General features: G+C 44.6%; 1 protein-coding gene across 1 annotated transcript in view; it reads right to left on the bottom strand.

Annotated features, from left to right (window-relative positions):
• The window catches only part of TENM1 (teneurin transmembrane protein 1), a 1,327,579-nt gene that overhangs the window by 441,397 nt on the left and 865,663 nt on the right, over positions 1–20,519 (bottom strand). Inside the window, exons 17-18 of the mRNA XM_086918499.1 lie at positions 19,363–19,624; positions 16,061–16,328 (exon numbers count right to left, since the gene is read on the bottom strand). Of these exons, the coding sequence (XP_086774625.1) occupies positions 16,061–16,328; positions 19,363–19,624 (530 nt within the window). The remainder of the gene's footprint in view (positions 1–16,060; positions 16,329–19,362; positions 19,625–20,519) is intronic.

Genomic DNA, 20,519 nt, shown 5'->3' with positions numbered 1-20,519 from the left:
TCCTAAAACATCCTATATAGAGCTGGCAGAACATCATAAGCAAATACAATTATATCATTCTGCACAAAGAAGTAGGCAACCCCCCCACCCCTCCTTTGACAGAAGAACTTGCTTTATTGGTATCAAATGATCTTTTTCCAGAGGTATTTTCTTCTATCTGCAGTTCATGACAATTTATATCACTGTGCGATAACCATTTTGTGATGAGACCTTTTTTTAATGTGCAATTATCAACTCTGAGCGCCTGCTCAATGTATATACGTGTTACTAGAGATATTGGGTTAAGGAAATGGGGTTGTGTTGGTTGCCTAAGGGGTGAGCCCTGTTCAAGCAGCAACCACAATCCTTGTCAGGACGAAGCACAAGCCAACCCTAAATTAACGTGCGCTCAGCCCTCTGGTAGGAAGGCAAAGAGCAGTCAGACTTAACTTAGAGGCAATGCGTAAAGTTTTGTGCAACACTTCAAACAGTAATGAAGTGAAAACACCACACAAAAAAGATCTCACAGCAAGGTAGAACAATAGAGTTATTTTTAATAAATAAAACAAGACCAAAAGGACAAAAATCCAATCATGAATATAGCGCCAAAAAGCACAAATTGCAAACTGTGATTATCTCCTTGCACTGGACCGAGACCAAGTCAAATAGTCAGGATGACCGCGATGGAGAGCTGGCTGACTACAGGGACCCAGTTAGGCCCGCTGAACAATAAGTATATCAGCATCAGTATATCAAGCATCTTTTTCATTGAGCAGATGCCTTGAAGTTCTTTGGCGGGTCATGGAGGAACATTTATATTCTCCATAAACTAGTTTGTGCTTTGAGAGGTCTTCTGCATATGCATCTTGTTTGTTGTGCTACAGTTTATTGGTGTCATATTATGATACCCTGACCTGAATACACTTGGTACAACCAATTGGAAAGCTTGAAAGGTAAGCCCATAGAACCCCTCCTCCGATTATAAATGATTACATTAGAAAAGTCATTTTTGTGGTATCAGAAAACGTGATCCATTGGGCTGAAATAAGTCTACAGTAAGCAAAGTACTCTGCCACTGTCATTCAGTCAGGTAGGGAAATGTGGGGAAGAAAGGGTGAGGGAGTGAGGAGGGGAGACATTTTGCCACTTGTTCCCTATATGGGACACTGTGTTAAGGGATTGTGGGTGGGAGAGGTGATTTTGAAGGGTCAACATAATCAGGTTCATAGTTATACGACTTTCTTTGTCATTTCCAGGGCTGCATTCACATTTAATCTTAGATTATATTGATAATAGTTTAGTCTTCCTTCATGCTTAAAAACTGTTTTTTTCTTTTGTCCAGGCTTAATATACATAATTGCTTGTAAACTTGAAGCTCTGCTGTAGCCCTCCAATAACCCACACTCACCCCTTCTTATCTCACTGCTTGCTGTTTTCCCCATCACTACACACAGTTTTGTAGCAATGCAGTAGAATTGGCTCAGATTGGTCTGCGGCACTGCAGTTGATGTCTTATAAATATCTCATCAGATAGAAGCCTCAAGTAATGTTTGGAAGAGTGTTTGGCATTTTAAATTCTTCATACTGTTTCATAATTTAAATGGTGTTTTGTAACTATGTGGCAGTAGCAAAATGACTATTAATCTCAATAAAATTGTAAGTGAATGCACCTTTTTAAGTCTTGGCTATAAAAATCATTAGCTGCCTGTTGGAGACTTATTGATTCCAATACATTACATGTACAAGAATGGGTTCTGGGTCAGCTGCTTGTTCTGGACTAGATGACTTTGTTAGTGTCTTGTCAGTGTTTGTAACCGATGTGGCTGTTCATGTATGCTGGAACTTGGTTATGCACTGTTTTATTTGCGTGTGTGGGGAGTTTGAAAAGGGTCTGTGTATGAAGAAAGAGCCAGTGGACTCTTTGATGTATGTGGATATATGTGTGTCGAGCAGGAGTTTAGGTGTGACTTCTGCATTCCGAATCGCATGGAGTCTCTTGGTGAGCTGTGTGGTGAGGACAACGTAGAGTGCGTTTCTGCCGTCTAGCAAGCTGGTGATCAGGACTTGGATGATGGACATGTGGCTACTGTGGGGATACCTTCTGAAGATTTTCATGAAGAGTTTGATAGAGAGGAAGCAAGAGGAGATGACCATTTTAACCTGGTTGATCACTGAGAGTTTATTGTTGAACATGATCCTAAGTTACTAACTGGGGTTGGTTCAATGGGGTGGGTGTAGGTCCTAATTCTGAGGGCCACCAGGCAGAGGACCAGAGAGAAGTGCCTTTTCTGAATAGTACCACCTACATCTTGTTGGTGTTGCGCTTCAGGCAGTTGGTCTTCATCCAGTTAATGACTTCGCACATACAGTTGATAAACTTCGTCTAAAAGTTTGAGGTTTCATTGGAAAGGAAGAGAATGAGCAAGATAATGTTGAGTTGGATCAGATGGTGTTGGCAAGTGGGACCATGGAAACATTGAAGAGCATGGAGTTGAGCAAGGAGACAGGCTTAAGGTTAGGGAGGGGTACACAGCCAAGCAGACTGACTGTGAGAAACCAGTGAGGAAGGAGATGATCCATCGGAGTGCTGGGCCATGTATTGCAGTCTCATGGAGGTGTTTAATTAGAATGGGGTGGGAGATGATGTTGAATACAGCAGAGAGGGAAAGAAGGATGAGTGCTGCAGTTTCACCTTTATCAATGATGAAACAGCTGCCATTGAAGTTAAAAGGGTGGTCTTGGTGTTCTTATTCAGCCTGAATTTAGTTTGGGAGTGATCCAGGAGGTATTTGTTTTGTGCTAGTCAGCCAGCCATTTGTTTTTGAGTCTTTGGGTTCTCGGAAGGTTTCTTCAGTAGAAGTAGGATGGTGGTGTGTTTCCATGCATCCAGGAAGATAGCAGTGGCGAGAGAGTCATTGAGTATCAGAGTTAGGGCAGTGCAGATGGGTTTGAGTCCTTTGGTGAAGATGAAGTGTGGACTTGGGTCTGAAGGAACTCCCAAATGGGTGAAACACCTGGCAGTGGCAGATTCTAGAAGGGTGGAGATGGACTAGCAGTTTCTGGTGTTCTTCTTGGTAGGTTGAAAGGCTGAGAGGGTGGATAGTTCTGGAGTGTGAATTTGTAATTGTGGATGTGTCACCATCAGCATTCCAGTGGCTTTGGTGAGTCATAAGTTTTCTGTTTACTAGCGTGCATGCTGTCTTGTCAATTAAGTGGTAGTAGTTTTGGGCGGGTGTTTGCACATGTGGTGATCCACGAGTTAAAATTGGTGATAGATCAGGTAGGGTTGTCCCGGTGTAAGCGGGATGGGTAAGGAGTTCTGTAGTCCTGGTATTCTTGGGGCCTCTTGTTCCAGTTGTGTTGAGTGGTTTTGGTGGGTGCGGTTCCATGCTGCTGGAGTCGGTGTCGGTTGATTTGGAAAAGGCAGTGGTTGATAAGGTGAGGGGGGTGGCTTATCCACCATGATGTCAGAGACGTTTGTAAAAAAACAAGGTTGAGGAGATGTCCAGGGATGTGAGTGGATCCTTCGCTCATTGGATGAGTCATAGTGTGTTCAGGTCTTTGTGGAGATTGTTGGTGTTTGGTTGCATGGTTGTCCAGGTGGGAATTGAGGTTGTCGAGGTGGATGAAGGAGATGAGCACCAATGTTCAAAGTAGTCTATAACTGCATTTCTGAAGATGAATCTAGAACTGGGAGGTTGGTAGAGTAAGCGCATCCTAAGGTGGTGTTGCTAGAGATATTGAGTGTATGAAATTGGTTTGTTGGTTGCCTGAAGTGTGTGCCCTGGTCAAGCAGCAACCACAATCCTTGTCAGGGTGAGGCACAAGTCAAACCTAAATTAACTCATTCTCAACCCTCTTGCAGCTAGGCACAGAGCAGTCAGGCTTACCTTAGAGGCAATGTGTAAAGTATTTGTGCAACACTTCAACTGTAATAAAGTGAAAACACCACACCAAGTTAAAATCATAAAGTTATTTTGAATAAATAACACAAAACCAAAATGACAAAAACTCAGTAGCACCGGAGATATGCAATTGTGAAGATTTTAGGGGATATAGGTCCAAAAAGCACAACGTTCCAACTGTCGATATCTGCTTGTGCCGGACCGCTACAAAGTCAGAAGTTCAGGCTGACTGCGATAAAGTGCTGGCCAGTTGCAGGGACCCTCTTAGACCAGAAGAACAATGTACCATAAATCCTTGTTTGTTATGTTATGTTATGTTATGTTAGTGCTATTTGTATTGCGCACGGCTGCTCCAGCGAAGGAGCGTCCCGGCGCACCGACAAGGTGGCGAACACAACACAACAGGAAAACAGAAAATATTACTAAAAATGGGGGAGTTGAGGTTTTAACATAGCTCAGAAAATAGATGAGTTTTAGCGGCCTTGCGGAAAGAAAGCAAGTCGCCAAGGGTCCGGAGTTTCAAGGGGAGAGCGTTCCAAAGTGCGGCTGCCCGCACCCTAAAAGAGCGACCCCCCGCCCGACTGAGTTTGAACCGAGGGACTACCGCTTATTCTTGGTCCAGCGAGCGCAAAGTGCGGCCCGGGATATAAGGGCACAAAAGTTGGCGCAGTAAGGGAGGCGATAGGACCTTCAGAATCTTGAAAGAAATGCACAGTACTTTAAAGTGGATCCGCTGCCTAACGGGTAACCAATGCAAGGCTCGCAAAGTTGGACCGGCCGAGCAGAACCTAGGAAGACCTATGATTGCTCTGGCCGCTGCGTTCTGCACTCTTTGAAGTCGGGTTAGCTCGGCCTGGTTTAACCCTATAAAAAGGGAGCTGGCATAGTCCAGCCGAGCCAAAACCGTTGCTTGTACCACCAGTTGACGAGTTGCGGCATCAAAATATTTAAGGGCAGGTCGCAGATTGCGCAAGATGCCAAAGCAGCACGCCACCGTCCTTTTGGTGTGGCCAACAAAGTTGAAGGAAGGGTCCAGCCAAACACCAAGATTTTTGATCTCCGCAACCGGAGTGGGGGTCGGCCCCAACTCAGGGGGCCACCAAGTATCTCCCCATAGGTCCGTCCGCTTCCCAAAGACCATCACCTCCGTTTTTTTGGCGTTTAGTTGGAGACAGTTGGACGTCATCCAACCAGCCACCGCCCTAAGTCCTTCTCTGAATCTTGGGGCATCCACCGCAGAGTCCCCGCTGATCGTGACCGCTAGCTGGGTGTCATCTGCGTACGACACCATGGTCATACCACAGAGCTTCACAACCTCAGCCAGCGGCCTCACGTAGATGTTAAACAACGTGGGACTCAGCGAGGAACCCTGCGGGACCCCAAGAGACAGAGTATGACATTTGGACTGATAGGGCGGGGACGCCACACAGAAGGAACGATCCCTGAGAAACGAACGAAACCACTGGTGTGCAGTGCCGATCACCCCTATCTCCTCAAGACGCTGCAGGAGAATATCATGGGAGACCGTGTCAAAGGCGGCGCTTAGGTCTAACAAAACAAGCGCCGCCGTTTGACCTGCATCCAGAACTGCCCGCAGGTGCTCGACCATAGATAGCAATGCTGTCTCCGTACTGTGGCCGGCCCGAAAACCATTCTGGGTGTCGTCCAGAATGTTGGCACGCGACAGATGATCAGTGAGGGCGGTGTTAACATGCACCTCCGCGAGTTTGGCTGGCCACGGGAGATGCGAAATCGGGCGGTAGTTCTCCGATTTTGTAGGGTCGAGAGATGGTTTTTTCAAAATGGGCATTACTACCGCATGCTTCCATTTCAAAGGCACCTGGCCAGATGATAGCGACATGTTGATTAAGTCGCAAACCGGGCGAGCAAAAGTGTGTTCTCTGAACATTGGTGGCTTGAGCGGGTCGACCGGCGACCCAGACTTAACTCGGAGAGCCAGGGCCGTGTAAGACTCCAAAGAGAGATAGGGGAGAGAGTCTAGCACCACCTGATCCGGCAGGATGGGTGGCCCCATACTGGTTTGTGCAGTGGTGGGGAAGGCCCTATAGATGGTCTGGACCTTCTCCAGGAAGAAAGCCGCCAGCGCTTCACAATGGGTATTGGAGCTGATGGAATTACCGGCAGGCTTCCTTGCCACAAGGTCTTTAAGGGCCTTAAAGATGGTTTTAACAGGATTCCCACTGCTGCGAAACTCCAGAGCGTAATATGCAGCCCGGGTTCTACAAACCGCGCGGTGATAAGACTTGACCGCAGCCATATACAGGGTTTTTTTGCTGCTGTCATACCTCTTCCTCCAGTCTCTCTCTGCACGTCTGCAGACACTTTTCAGAGCCCTCAGATTGCCATCATACCAGGGGCTAGAGGCGCGGAGGCCACACTTACTTGAAACCATCGGGATAAGGGAGTCGAGGGCCCTGGTTACCCATCCGCAGAAATGGTCATAACCAGATTCCACGTTCTCCACTGCACCCAGTGGATCGTCAGTGAGAAGGCGATGGAGATCTTCCGCCTTTAGTTTGCTCCAGCGTCGTCTGGGCATGGCTCGCAGTGGCGCCTTAAGTGGGGCTTCTTTAAGAGGACAGTAAATAGTCACGAGCGAGTGGTCTAACCAGGCCAGGGGGAGGGCGGGGGCCACTGTAGCCCCCTCTAAGTTGGAAAAAAGGGGTCCAGAATGTGGCCACCACTATGAGTGGGGTCCGAGACCAGCTGGAACAGTTGAAGGGCCTCGAGGTCCGCCACCATCCCTCCCACTGAAGAAAGACACAGAGTGTCAAAATGGAGATTCAAGTCTCCGATGATAGAAAAATTGGCAGACCCTACGGCTAGTGAACCGATTTTGGCCGCCATAAGTGTGGCAGGGTATACTCAGACGTGAGTCCCTTGCTCACTTTGCCACTGGATTCAAGCAAGCCGGGCTGAAGAAGGCTGGAATGCCAGAAACCGGTCCTCGGAAGCTTGTTTCCGGTCCAGGGAAGACATGGCTTGTCAGTTCGGGCTGCACTGTTCCCATGAGGCACAGGGTCAGACTGATTTGCATATAGCCATGTCTGAACTGGGGTGGCAGAGTGGGCTAAAGAACGGTGATGGATTAAACGCAGATCTCTTGACTGGGTGTGAGTGTCTGATTGATTCAGAAGCTCCGTCCATGACCAACCCCTTTTGTACCACCGACATCATCTGCGGCATCCCCCAAGGCTCATCCCTCAGCCCGACGCTGTTCAACGTCTACATGGCCCCCTTCGCACAAGTGGCCCGCCAACACGACCTAAACATCTCCTAAGCTGACGACATCCAGCTCATCCTCTCTCTCACCAAAGACCCTCACACCGCCAAAACCAACCTCCACGAGGGAATGAAAGCCATCACCGACTGGATGAGGAGCAGCCGTCTGAAGCTGAGCTCAAACAAGACGGAGGTCCTCATCCTCGGACCTACCCCTACAGCCTGGGACGACTCCTGGTGGCAGACCATGCTGGGAACACCACCGACACTGACCAACCACGCACGCAACCTAGGATTCGTTCTCGACTCCTCCTGCTCCATGTTTAAACAGGTCAGCGTCGTCTCCTCCTCCTGCTACAACACCCTCCGCATGCTCCGCAGGATCTACAACTGGATCCCCACCGAAACTAGAAGAACAGTGACACAGGCCCTCGTCAGCAGCAGGCTGGACTACGGCAACGCACTCTACGCAGGAATCCCAGCCAAACACCTGCGCCGACTACAACGCATCTAAAACGCCTCCGCCTGACTGACCCTCAACGTCTCCCGCCACAGCCACATCACCCCCTACCTGAGAGACCTACACTGGCTCCCTGTCAACAAGAGGATCACCTTCAAGCTCCTCACCCATGCACACAAAGCCCTCCACAATGACAGACCAGCCTACCTGAACAGCAGATTTAGCTACTACACCCCCACCCGCCAGCTCCGCTCCCCAGCCTCGCCCTCGCCACCGTCCCCCGCATCCAACGTACGACCTCCGGCGGCAGATATTTCTCCTACCTCGCCTCCAAGACCTGGAACATCCTCGGGACCCACCTTCGGCAGGCCCAAGACCTTCTCACCTTCAGAAGACTCCTCAAAACCTGGCTCTTCGAACAGTAGCAACACGCCCCCACACCCCACCTCAGCGACTTGAGACCCTCACGGGTATGTAGTGCGCTCTACAAATACTCTGATTGATTGATTGATTGAGTTCCGAAGACCCGTGATGCTGCATTGTGGAGTCTGGTAACCTCATCGAGGATACCATCAACGAGGGATGCGATGTCCCGAGCTAAGGATTCATTGCGTAGCGGTGGTTCCGAAGATGCTGCAGAGGCGCTGCGGGACTTTGTGATGGGACCAATTCATGCAGAAACAGCAGTGTGTTTGCTCTGCTTGGGGTTGTCCCACGCAGCACACAGAGAAGATTCCTCTGATGTGATTGATCCACAGAGGATGGCAAAGCACCATAGACCCATGACCAAGGGTCTAGGGCTATGGTGGCATTACTTTGCAGGGTAGACCCACAAATTGAAGAGTCCAGCAGCAGATGCAAGGTTTTTAGAAGCCTGATTTGTTCCTCTAGGCTTCAGATCAGGAGGCAAGTCAACTAGCTCTTGGAGTCACTTTGGGACAAGAGAGGCAGCTCTAGTCCTTCTCACCCAGGGAAGATAGCAGTAGGCAGAAGGTCAGCACAGCAGGCTGCAGTCCTTTAGTGCTGCAGTCCAGCAGATTGGCAGTCCTTTCAGCAGCACTGTAGTCCTTCTTCCTGGCAGAGTATTCAATGGGCCAGAAGTTTACTGACAAGTAGGGGTCTGAGGTCCAATATTTATGCCCAGTTGTGCATTTGAAATGGGAAATAGCTTCTAGAAGCATGACTTTGAAATGCATAGGTGGCATGACTTCCTGGCCCAGGCTCCAGACTAACTACAGGGGTATGTAGCTCTCTGTCTGGAGGCAGGACATAGCCTATTCAAGTGTAAGTGCAGTTGTACCCAGCTCCTCCCTCCCATTCTACTAGTGATGGCCCATGCAGACACATCTAAGCTCCCTGTTGTGTGTGACTATCTACGAGGAATACACAAAGCCCATCAGTCAACTACACACAGTGATGTGACCCAGAAACAGGCTGTAGACAACAAATGGCTAAGACAGGAAAATGCAAATTTTCTTAAAGTAGCCTTTAATGAAATTATAATTTAAAATTTGACTTCACTATAATTTAGGATTTTTCTTTACAATTCCAAAGACGTTAAAACTGAATGGGTTTCTTCTTCCCATTTGGAAATTACAGTTTATTTAATTTAATAAGGTAACTCCAATAATAGCCTATGGGAGAAATAGGCCTAACAGTAGTAAAAAAACAGATGTAAGAGTTTTTCACTAACAGAACATGCAAAACTTAAAAGTACTGGTTCTACTTTAAATACACTGAACCCTGCCCTTGGGGTGTCTATGGTCTACCCTAGGGGTGATATATATGTATTAAAAAATAAGATTTGAATATAGCAAAAAAGGTTGACCTTGCAAGGTTGACATGGCAGTTTAAAACTGCACACACATGCTGCAGTGGCAGGCTCCAGATGTGTTTAAAGGACTACTTAAGTGGATGTCACAATCAGTGCTACGGGCTCACGAGTAGCATTTAATTTACAGGCCCTGGGCACAGGTAGTGCCACTTTACTAGGGACAAGCCAATTCTTCCTTGGTTTAACCCCATGGGCGCGGCCGCGATTCTGCGCCTGTGCGGCCGTTTTAATGAGTGGGCGGGTTCATGACGGCCCCCAGTCATCATCAGCACACGCCCACCGTGATGCATGACGGACAGGGGCCATCATCAGCATGGAAGGGGTTAAGGAGAGCCACTGTTTAGCACTGGCTAGCATGGTAAAGTGCACAGAGTCCTAAGGCCAGCAAAAAGAAAGTCAGCAAAACGGGTGTCTGAAGGCAAAAAAGTTAGGGGGAAAAACCACACATAGGAATACAGGTCTAATATTGAGCTTGAAAGTCAGGTGTTCAAGGTAGTCACTGAAGATGTGATTGGTTATTGTATTCCTCTACTGATAATGTCAACAGCATGTGAAGGACCATTTTGTCTCCCTCTCTGTGTATGTTCCTTATCCCTACTTATACCCTGCATTTAAACCCCCTTCCTTCCACCATTCATCACTGCTTGTTTTTAGTAGAGTTGACATTTTTTAAAGCTTTTGCAATGATGACAAGGGTACAAGTTGACCCTTACATGGCTCCCTAACTACTTTTTATTCATTGATGACTCTGGGATTGCCCTCCTAAAGCCAGAACAACAGCTGAAATGATCTATTTATACAATATCTTTCTGCCTGCACCTGACACTCGCCAGGGTCAAAGTAAATTGTAAGCATCTGTCCCTTTTCTGTCTATTACGTCACATTGTGGGAGCTTGTGTTTAATCCCCATGTGTATTGTGGATGTCTGTCTTTATTGCCTATTGTCAGGAGCACTGTCGCAAACCCAGCTAATACCTTTTCCATTTTTATATACGTATCATGTGCATGCCTGCAGACTCTTCTTTTTCACTTTCTATTAAAAAATGTACGTTTTAGAAATGCACAGAAGTTTTAGTATCATATCTGCATCATGTTTACCTCCTTTCAAGGCTGACATATTTTTGTTTATAATGGGGTCACTTCCATAACATTATGGGCATTTACAGTGAAAGCTGGCATATTCCTATTGTTTTAGTTATAAGGAGCAAGTTATTTCCTTGTAAATTGAGATGATACATTTATTACCATAATAGTTTTGTCTTTTGGGTTCTTCAGTTTTTCCAAATTTATAAACATGACATAAAATCCACAATCAGATACTATAAAAACTCCGGTATCTGCCCATTAATTTGAGAGGCTTTACAACCGAACTATCAAGCCAGAGGTCATGCCAGTTTGTCGTAACAACAAGCCCCAATCGGACTGCTCCGGGAGTGGTGAGGGCCACTTCTCTAGTGTTCTTCAACTCAACACTGCTTATCATACTCGGGCAAGGAAGAGAATAGCTAACTAGCTATTTTTTTTTTACCAAGTTTGGTGTGCCATTCCATCGTAAGAAACTTGATATATAGGCTTTCGATTTTTGTTGCTTCTACTAAAAGGTTAGCAAAGCACTTAGAAGTAGTGATAAGGTTTTAGGATGCTAAGAATATACTAATCATGCTATTCATGTTAGGATGTTCACACTGTTTTCATTTTCCTTGTCATGCTTTGCTGCATTAATGTTCTTATTCTGTGTAGACAGAAACCAATCTTTTTCGTTTCCGTAAGGGACTTAAAACCTGGCTCTTCCAGCAGTAATATGTAGCCCTGTATAATCAGCTCGCCAGTCTTTCTTCTTCAGTCTGTCCCTGAGCGCCGGGAAACCCACTGCGCGTAGCTGCGCTCATTAGAAGTTTAAATAAATAAATAAATAAAATTCATAGTTAGTGTTGGTGCACTGAACTAATTCCTTCACCAGGATGTTAGTATTTGACCCCTGTAGATCTGGGCGAGACCCACAGATCATCACAATTTATACCAGTACTTGTATTGGTATTGTGGAAGTAGTCCTTCTGTCATGTCAAATACCTTGATATTGCTTATAATGATTAGTTCCTTTTTCAATTCCAATGAAGGGTAGGGAACAAGACACTAACCCATTACATTAAAAAATGTGTGTGATTAACAGGCTTATTAAAGGTACTTTAAAATGGCGACAAATGTTTTGTTTATATACCACTTCAGATGCTATATTAGAGTAGAGCCTTGACAATCACTCCATTCTAAGATGGCAGATACATTTCACCTCAACATTGAGCCAGTGACTATTGAAGGGGAACATCACTTACAACGCATTTTTTACAACGCACTACCATTACATCGCAACCATTACAACGCAAACCATTACAACGCATTGCGCTGGGGGGCGCTCTAGGATAGGGAATATATTTAATTTACTATCCAACACCTTCCCTGCTATCCACGGGGACTGGAGTTGGAATAGTAAATTAAATAATTCACTATCCAGCGCCTAAAAGCATTATGCGTTGTAATGGACTGCGTGGTAAAAACCGCGTTGTAAAGGCATGCGATGTAAAAGCATGCGTTGTAGTGACACCAATCCACTATTGAAATATTTGTCCCATTTTTTGCTTTTCCTTGCCACTGCAGTCCATGTTTTTTTTTATTCCACCAGGTCCAAAGGGTAGCTGGGTGTGACTTGTTGGACCTGCAGTTAGCATTTGTGACCAATACATTCTCTTTACTTTAGTCTTTGTCCATTTTGGCTTTCCCTCTTTCTCTTTTTCCGCTTTCTCCTATCACCTCTTCTCCCTCTCAACCACTGTCTCATTCAGGTCTCCCTCTTTCTATCTCAACATCTCACTTTCTTGTGTCTCTTGCTCTCTTGTTACATGTACCAATTATTGTCTCTGCCACTCTATCTCTGTCTTACTCATTTATCTCATCAAACAACAGTTTCCTTGGTTCTATTTCAGGACGCATTTGCAAACAACTGTACACTTTCTGGGCACATCTCTGTCCCTTAAATTGTGAAATTTACTGGTGCTCATGCAGAATCTTAGCTTCACACATTATATACAATGTGACCGTACATAGGACACTTTTGTGTTTGTATTGAGAAAGTGTTACTTTTATGGCTGTGAGTACTATGTGCTTTACTATTGCTACACCTCTCCCCTGCCATTTCCTGTCTGAGGGGCTTATTCTCCTTTCCTCTTCTCTTCAGCCTCTCTCTGCCTCATCGTACTCTCGCTCACTCTTTTTCTTTCTCCCTTCATCTTCCTCCCCCCTCGCATTCGCAATCCACCCCCATATTCTTTTTACTCACTTCCCTCCTCTCTTTCCATCCCTCTGCCTTCTATTTCTTGCTCTCTTCCTTACTTTCTCTTACCTCATATACCATTCTTCTCTTTTTATCTCTTCTTTGTTTTCTTCCTCTTCCCCTTCCATCTCTCCATCTCTCTCCCATTCCTCTCAATCTCTTTTCTACACTTCTCTTGATCTCATCCTTCTCTCTTTTCATTCTCATGCACTCTCCTGTGCGTTCTTCCCCTTCTCTATCTAAAAACTCATTTTTTACCACTCTCCTATCCTTCCCTCTCCATTTCCCTAATCATTTCTCCTCTCTAGCTTTTTTAATCCATCCTTCGTTAGCTCTTGCTCCTACATCTCTTCTCTTCTCGCATTTTGTGCACGCTCTTAAATGCTTGCGCCTACACCTATTCCCGCTATTCATTTTACTATAATGCTGATCTCATTTTTCAATCCCTGATCTTCACCCTGCATGTTAGATGACTTGATGTCTCATGCCTTCACTTTCTCTCTCTTTACAGTCCTAATTTCTGGCATTCCACGATCCTCACTTCCATCTGGGGGCATATTTACAAGAGGATATCGCCACCAGAATGTCACTTTTGGTGATGTTCTGGTGGTGATATCCCCTTCTCCTTATTTACAAGGAGGTGTTAAGCCACTTAACGTGGCTTAACGGTGCCATGATTGATTGATTGATTGTAAATAAGGCCCCTTTTCACGCTTCACTTAATGTGAAAGGGGCGTGCAATGAGTGTTGCAGTGGCCGTTGCACCTCAACACCAATTGCTTTTTGGTGCTGCCCCATATTTACAGGGAAGGGGCAGAGCCAAAAACTAAGACAAGAGAATACCTAGTCTTAGACTGGCGATACGTGGACAAATGTTTAATTTCTCCTCCTATTTTGCTCTTTGTGTGTGTGCTGCATTTTGCTGCACACATAAAAACAGCAATCGCCTTTAAAGTTTGTTTATGTGCAGGAATGTGACCCTTCCTGAACACAAACAATCACCCCTGCGACGCAGGCACCCTTGCAACATGGCACAAGGGATCCTACGCTGGCACCCGGCAGGTTTGAGAGCCAGCGATAGGGGGAATGCAGATGTGCACCATATTTTTGTGAATACAAAACATCCCTGTGTTAATAAAATGTCAGAGCACGTCATTACCAATTTTGGAGTAACACCGTGCTCCGACATTTTATTGTAAATATCCCCCTGCTCCCTTTGATCTGTCCATTCTCTCAGGCCTCAAGACGAGTGAGTTCTGCTTCTCCATTCATTGGAACCGTGTCCCCAGCAGCTGCCCGTCTCACCCAGCACTTTTTCTAGGCTCCTGAACATATCCACTTCTGCTGATACACTGTTCTTCTTGCTTGCATGAACATAACCTTTCCTGAGAGATAATCTTTTCTTCAAACGTTACTTCGGTGTTACAGCATATAAATAATTTATGGACAACCATGCAGTTGTGAGTGTTGAAAAAGCAACTTCTCCTTTAGTAGCTTTCATGCCCTCTTTAATATCAGTCATTAAACTCCTGAACTCCATTCCACAGACACAGAATCCACTGGTGCAAACAATACCACTGCAAATCCATTTGTCCATTTTTGTTTTTTGTATGCAATGGAGCAGAATGTATTAGCATTAGGGCATAACCTGTTACAGCCTAGTTTTGCATTTCACGTCAAGAGATGTAGCAGCTTTCATCTGATTGATTATCACTTCTATGAAACACATTGCCAAGCCCTCACATACATTGACACCACACTCCTATTTATCCAGCTCTGTGTCAGCAAACATTCTGATGGCAACTCATGATAACATACGTCTCTTTCACACCGTTAATGGATGGCCATAGACACATAGTCACTGCACATTCTCAGAATTCAGCACAGCATCCACTGTATGCAGCTATGGCACTGCTTCACTCTTCAAAACCACAAATATCACAGACCACACCATATGCACATGCAATGTGCCTTTGCAAAATGGACAAACTGCCGAAGGCCATACCAATGTGAACTAGTAGCTCCTCCACTCCACCACCAGCAGGGTTCACTCTGCACACACTGGCATGGCGCCTTCACCCACAACACATCAACAAAAGCCAAACCACTGGCAACCCAACACCATTATTAATACTGCTTTGGTGAAGAAAATGTGAGGGGGATCTGCAGGCTCTACAGTTCCCAGTGGTAACCCGTCTCGATTGGTACCATTATTTCAAAAGCCTGAAGCTGCTTGCCGCGAGTTAAAGTAGATTTCCATCCATTGGGTATTTGAGTTGGGATATTCCAGCAAAGAGAACATTACTTCATGGTTCCAGGGTGATTGTTCAGAAACTGTGGTTAAGGGTCAGTCAAAAACATTAGTACCATGCAAACAGACAATAGAACTAGGGAATGAGTAAAGATTGTGTGTAGGTGAGGGTCATCCAAGACTGGACACAAACTCCTTTTCCTGACTTAGGTAACTGTTCTAACATATGTTATTGAATCACAACTTCCCGGGCTAACATGATTCTGCCACACATCTGCCATGGATACCAAAACCCTCCACTGGAATATTGCAAGCCATCATCTAACATGGGGTAGAAGCCACAGGTGCTGAAGTGTGGTGTTTTGGGAGGGTTGTGAAGCTGTGCTCACAGTGAGATCAACTGGAAGTTCAAGAGGGTGCATGGATTTTTGAGAAGGCGATGATGATTCCACAGCAAGAGGCATCCAAATAAAATATATGGAGCATTGAGAGGCAGGTTTCACTCAATACATTGAAAAGGAACTCCATATTTTTGGATAAAACCACAATTCAATCGGCAGCACCCACACTTTAAAATCTTGAGAAGAAATAACATTTCCTATATTCAGCCATTGCAATGGTATCATTAAATAAATGCACCAGAACTTTTGCATCAATTCATTAAGTCATATGTGTCTCATATTTGGAAAAAAAGCTTAGCTGTTTAATGGTCTTGGAAGTGCAGGAGCTGAATCACAAAACTGCACTTCCTTGTGTGTTACCAGCAGAAGGAAGAAGTGTTACCTAGTCACAGAATTTCTTAGTGCCATCCTTGTCTCCTTCCCCACCGAGCTATCGCTGCCTCTCATCTATGTTTTTTTTCTGTTAAAAAAACCTGGCATGTTAAATGATGTTGTACTTTGTGGTCAGAGTTTTATGAAGATGTTTGGTGTGACATAATATTCATGTTCATGAGAATGCTTAAGACAAATCTGAACCATTTCAGAAGGAGCAAAACTATGGCAGTTTATAAAATTGCTGCAATTAATCACTGCAAATAAATAAAAAGAGGAATGTAACGTACCCAATGCTTCGGCTAGGCCAGAAACCTTTTGCCCATAGATGTCGGTCTTGTTCCAGGCGAAAGCATAGATCAGGTTAGAAGCAGCAGGAACCCATCTTTGGACCACCCGTCCCTCCACGGCGACACTGAGATGCACTTTTGCCAGTCCGGCAGGGAGGGTTGAGTGCGTCAAGATGATGTGCAGTGAGGTTTTGTAACCAGGTGTGCGACTACTCAGGTAGCTGAGTCTCACGAAACTGGATGGAATTGGAATCTCCTCATGTACCACCTGGCAAAGAGAAAAATGTGGAACATATTAAGGAACAGAATTCTTTGAACTCTGATTTGCAATGTGCTTCAAATCTGTTAGAATGCTTGAAGTCTTGGAGGCAGGAAATATTTAAATTTCCCTACAATATGCAGTGTAAAATATTGCAATTATTGAGTGGGACAACGACCTCAGAAATATATCATGACCAAAAAACAGGGGGTTTAATTTATATAATGGCGGAGTAAATTATTCCGTCCCCCTGGTGAAGGGACCACCCACCAAATTTATAGATGACTGGCAAGCTGGCGGCCATTTATAAAGCACTGGCACGAACCACTGCTACGATGGTTCCTGTCAATGCATATTGCTCTTTGGGACAGGGTTGCATCAGCATCATGCAATTCTGCACCAACCAGGTTTATGTTTTTATTTTCAAAAAGAAAATACCCAAACTGGATTTTATATCTAAAAAATAAATAAATAATAATGCTCCCCTTGTCAGAGGAGTCATCTCAAATGGTGGGGTGAGCATTATTTACATTTTGCTGTACCTCACCACCAGGGCTCGTCTGGCGGTGATGGACAGTAAAAAAATGCCTACATGTCCGCCCATCTAAATTGGGTGGATAAACATTTAGCCATAGAGTAAGTGCCATCGGAGAGGTTTGGCTATGGCGCTGACGGAGTAGTCACCGCCAGAGCCAGATCTATGGTCACCAGCAATTAGATCAGGCAGGCGGACCATTATGTTGGAGGTGTGTATATACACATTGCCAACATATAAATCGGCCCCAGGGTGATGGACACTTGCGGTATTATCAAGATAAGATTTCTTTGCAAAAAAAACAGTGGTGGTTGGCATTTTAATTTCATTTCTGTAACTTTGTTAAATCCACGGTTTTGCAATTAAATAGAAATGGCAAAATGTTCTATGAAAAACATGGTAAATGTTTTTAAATAAAATAGGTGAAAAAAAACAAAAAGTCACCCTGAAGTGTCTAAAAAAAGATATATTTCAGGCTTTTTCTACCCCAGGATATTTTATGTTCGCTGTTAGATTATCCATAGGAAGTTACAAAATATATGATGGAATGTCCTGCATTTTCACGCACCCCTTGTTTTAGCTGAATTGAACTCTCCCTTACTAGAAATACTGGAACAGAGCATTGTTACAGGATTTTAAAAAACCTGGGAAGTACAGTGTGAAATTAAGGCTAAAGTTCGTGGAAATTGTAGGGGCTACAGTGTGAGTAGTTAAAGTAAAAAGCATAACGCGTTGGCCTGTAAAATACTATTGATTCTACGTATTTATGGTCTGCACTTAAACATTTCAGGGACGTATCAGAAAATAGTGAAATGCCTCTTCCATCTTTAGTCACCTGTCCCTAATGTTTTCAAGCATGCCTTTGCTACGAGCACTGACAGATGAATTGTGGGAGAGAGGAAGATAACACCCACTCAGGTCCATCAATTCTCATTGAACATTCATACACTTGATGCAGGATAGAGGCTTCTTGGCGGTGCATGGAATATCAAGGGGACCCTGAACAGACCCTACCAGGTTCCACTCCTAATAAATCTCACAATGTAATCTATTGAAGGTTTGCAAACATTTTCACTGTCACGGGCAAGCCAACAGCCTCACCAGGAAAGAACTTCAAGAAAATGAGGACCATTAAGGACCACTTCCTCCTTGCCCCAGCCTGTCAAGGGCATGTTGACCAAGTCAGTACCAAGCAAGTGATTTGAGGGAGTGCCATTCTGCCACAATATGACCGCCATCTTCGCTTCTACACCCCGTAACTCAAAGTGGAAAGGGTCACAGAGCTGCTACCGGACCTCGCCGCCTTTGCTTGCTGCTTAGTGTTTGGTAGATTTTTGTTTAAGTGCATGTAGGGGTACTGCTGTGGATTTCATACTGTGGGTTGTTTGTCCCGGGTGTGATTGCGAGTAGTATGGCAGGGTTTCCGTTGTGGTTCTTCACTTTCCCGTTTATTTTCAAAGTTGTCAGGGTGCAATAGGCACGCAGTCGCAAAATGGGGAGGTTAGGGTGTCGTTTCCCCACCTCCTGACCACTGGGGGATTGCAGAAGTCAGCCGTATTTCATGGGGGGTTTTTATTGACTCGGCACTTCAGTGTCACTATGTGAGAAATGTGGCCCAACATGTGGTACTGTGGTGCTCTTACTAGATATGGAAATTGATCATCAAACTGCAAGTGGCTTTGCAAAACATTGCACAATATTTAAAGAAAGCTCTTTTACCCTTAGGATCTCAAATTGATTTTAGCTACAGACAGATCTGTTTTAGATCAGCGATGATCATGCAAGGGCAAGAATATGATCTAGCACACAGGGCCACAAGGGGGTTTCATATATTCAAGTAGCTAGTCTTAGCACGTAGGACAACAAGAGCTCATCTTGGAATTGAACTTTTTTTGTCCCATGGTTAATTTTTTATGGTAAAAGACCACAAGAAAATATGGCAGTTTTCCTCGTAATCGAAGAAATGCAAATGAGAGTAGATAGATCTTACGTGCTTTTGGGGCTTAGATTTACAGTGCATCCCCATAGTGAGCTAATGAATCACTCATTTGAAATAAGTCAGTTACGTTTCATTCTAAGAGGGTTCCTACTAGTTGCAGTTTCTATTTGAGTTACAATAATCCAATTCTGCATGAATTGATGGCAGAACCATACACTAATTCATAAGCACACTCGAGATTAAGGAAAAGACGTTCTGTGTTTGACATCGCTTTGAATGAACAATAGATACACCATGGTTGTCCTTTGTACATCCAGGAGGGGTTCATCTGTGCCAGATGTTCCTGATACCAGTTTGTAAATGAATTTCATTTAGATTCATTCTACGCACATGTATTTTATGCGGTTTTTGGATCCAGCCTTCATGGAGATACACTGACACCCCTGTTGTACAGTTTTTTTCTGAACTACTGTAATTAAATGACAATTATTGGTTACTGTACAAATATCCTGAAAATACTGGTATGCTTTGAACATGTGGAAATTACCTATAGAAGGCTATCATTTTACCTGCAGTTCTGGAATAACTGTTCCTCTTTGCGGACAGGAACCAGCAAATGTTGTCAAGGGTGAGGCAAGCACCACAGGACTGGGGCTGACAAAGCCAGTGATGTCACAGGAAGGAATGTCCAGTTCGACCCGCTGCATCACCACCTTATCCACCACAATGAACCTGTTCCAGGGCAACCACAACGTCCTCTTCTCTGAAACAAAGGGTGATCTCTCAAAGACGAGGGTGACCGAGATGCCTCCAATGGTGACGAGATCAAAACTGAAAAGAACCAAGGACAGAAGAAGCTTTCAATATCAAACTCTTTATGAACATACAATCACAACATGATAGCTTTTTTCTAATTTCATACAATTAACTCAACAAGTTATTGAATTTATCCTTATTTGCCAACACATTTATTCTTGGTAAAGCATCTGGTTCTATTTTAGGTGCAGAAAAACATGGCACACATATACGTTTACAGTCAGGTTGCACCTGGACAATGGAGGTTAGGAGAGTGCCAAAAGATTGTTGAACCTAGTGATGTTCTTGTCAAGAGTGGAAATACCTAAAATGTGCATTTTCAGCTCCCTAATGAATGGCCTAAAAGGGAGATTGAGAGCCAGTCTTAAATACTGGGGGATGTTAATTTTAGAGTGTAGGGGTTAATGCGAGAAGGCCTTTTACTTTTGTGAACTTCAAGCAAGGCCAGGATTACAAGGGGTAGTTTAACAAAGAGTTGTGATTTACAATTTGTTGGGCAATAGTGTTTCAGGTACAGTTATTGGAAAGCAAAATTTTGCAATTGATATTGAAAAAAACATGTTCTGCAAGGGGGAAGCTGTATATCGCCCATTGTGGTGAAAATCGTTTGAACTTTGATGATTTAAGCCTCTGCAAGAAAGAATTCTTTTCCGGGGGTATCTGGTGGTATGAGTCAGATTGAAACATTGCCTTTTTACTCCATGTGTGTGAAAATTGATGAGGACATGTGCCACAGCTCAAGGGTCTGGCATGGGAAGAAGAGTATGACTTTGTGGGCAAGGGTGAGCTGGTCCAACATGATGTGAAATTTCTTAATGACATTTTCATTGATCATCAATTGTGAGTACATTTTAAACCCATGTGGAACCCAGTGGCTATATCACGCTTGGAATGCAAGTGTTATAGACAT

The sequence above is a fragment of the Lissotriton vulgaris genome, chromosome 4_1 (genome assembly GCF_964263255.1).
Source record: "Lissotriton vulgaris chromosome 4_1, aLisVul1.2, whole genome shotgun sequence".
In the NCBI taxonomy this organism is placed as follows: Eukaryota; Metazoa; Chordata; class Amphibia; order Caudata; family Salamandridae; genus Lissotriton; species Lissotriton vulgaris.
This window is presented reverse-complemented; position numbering and strand designations above follow the sequence as displayed.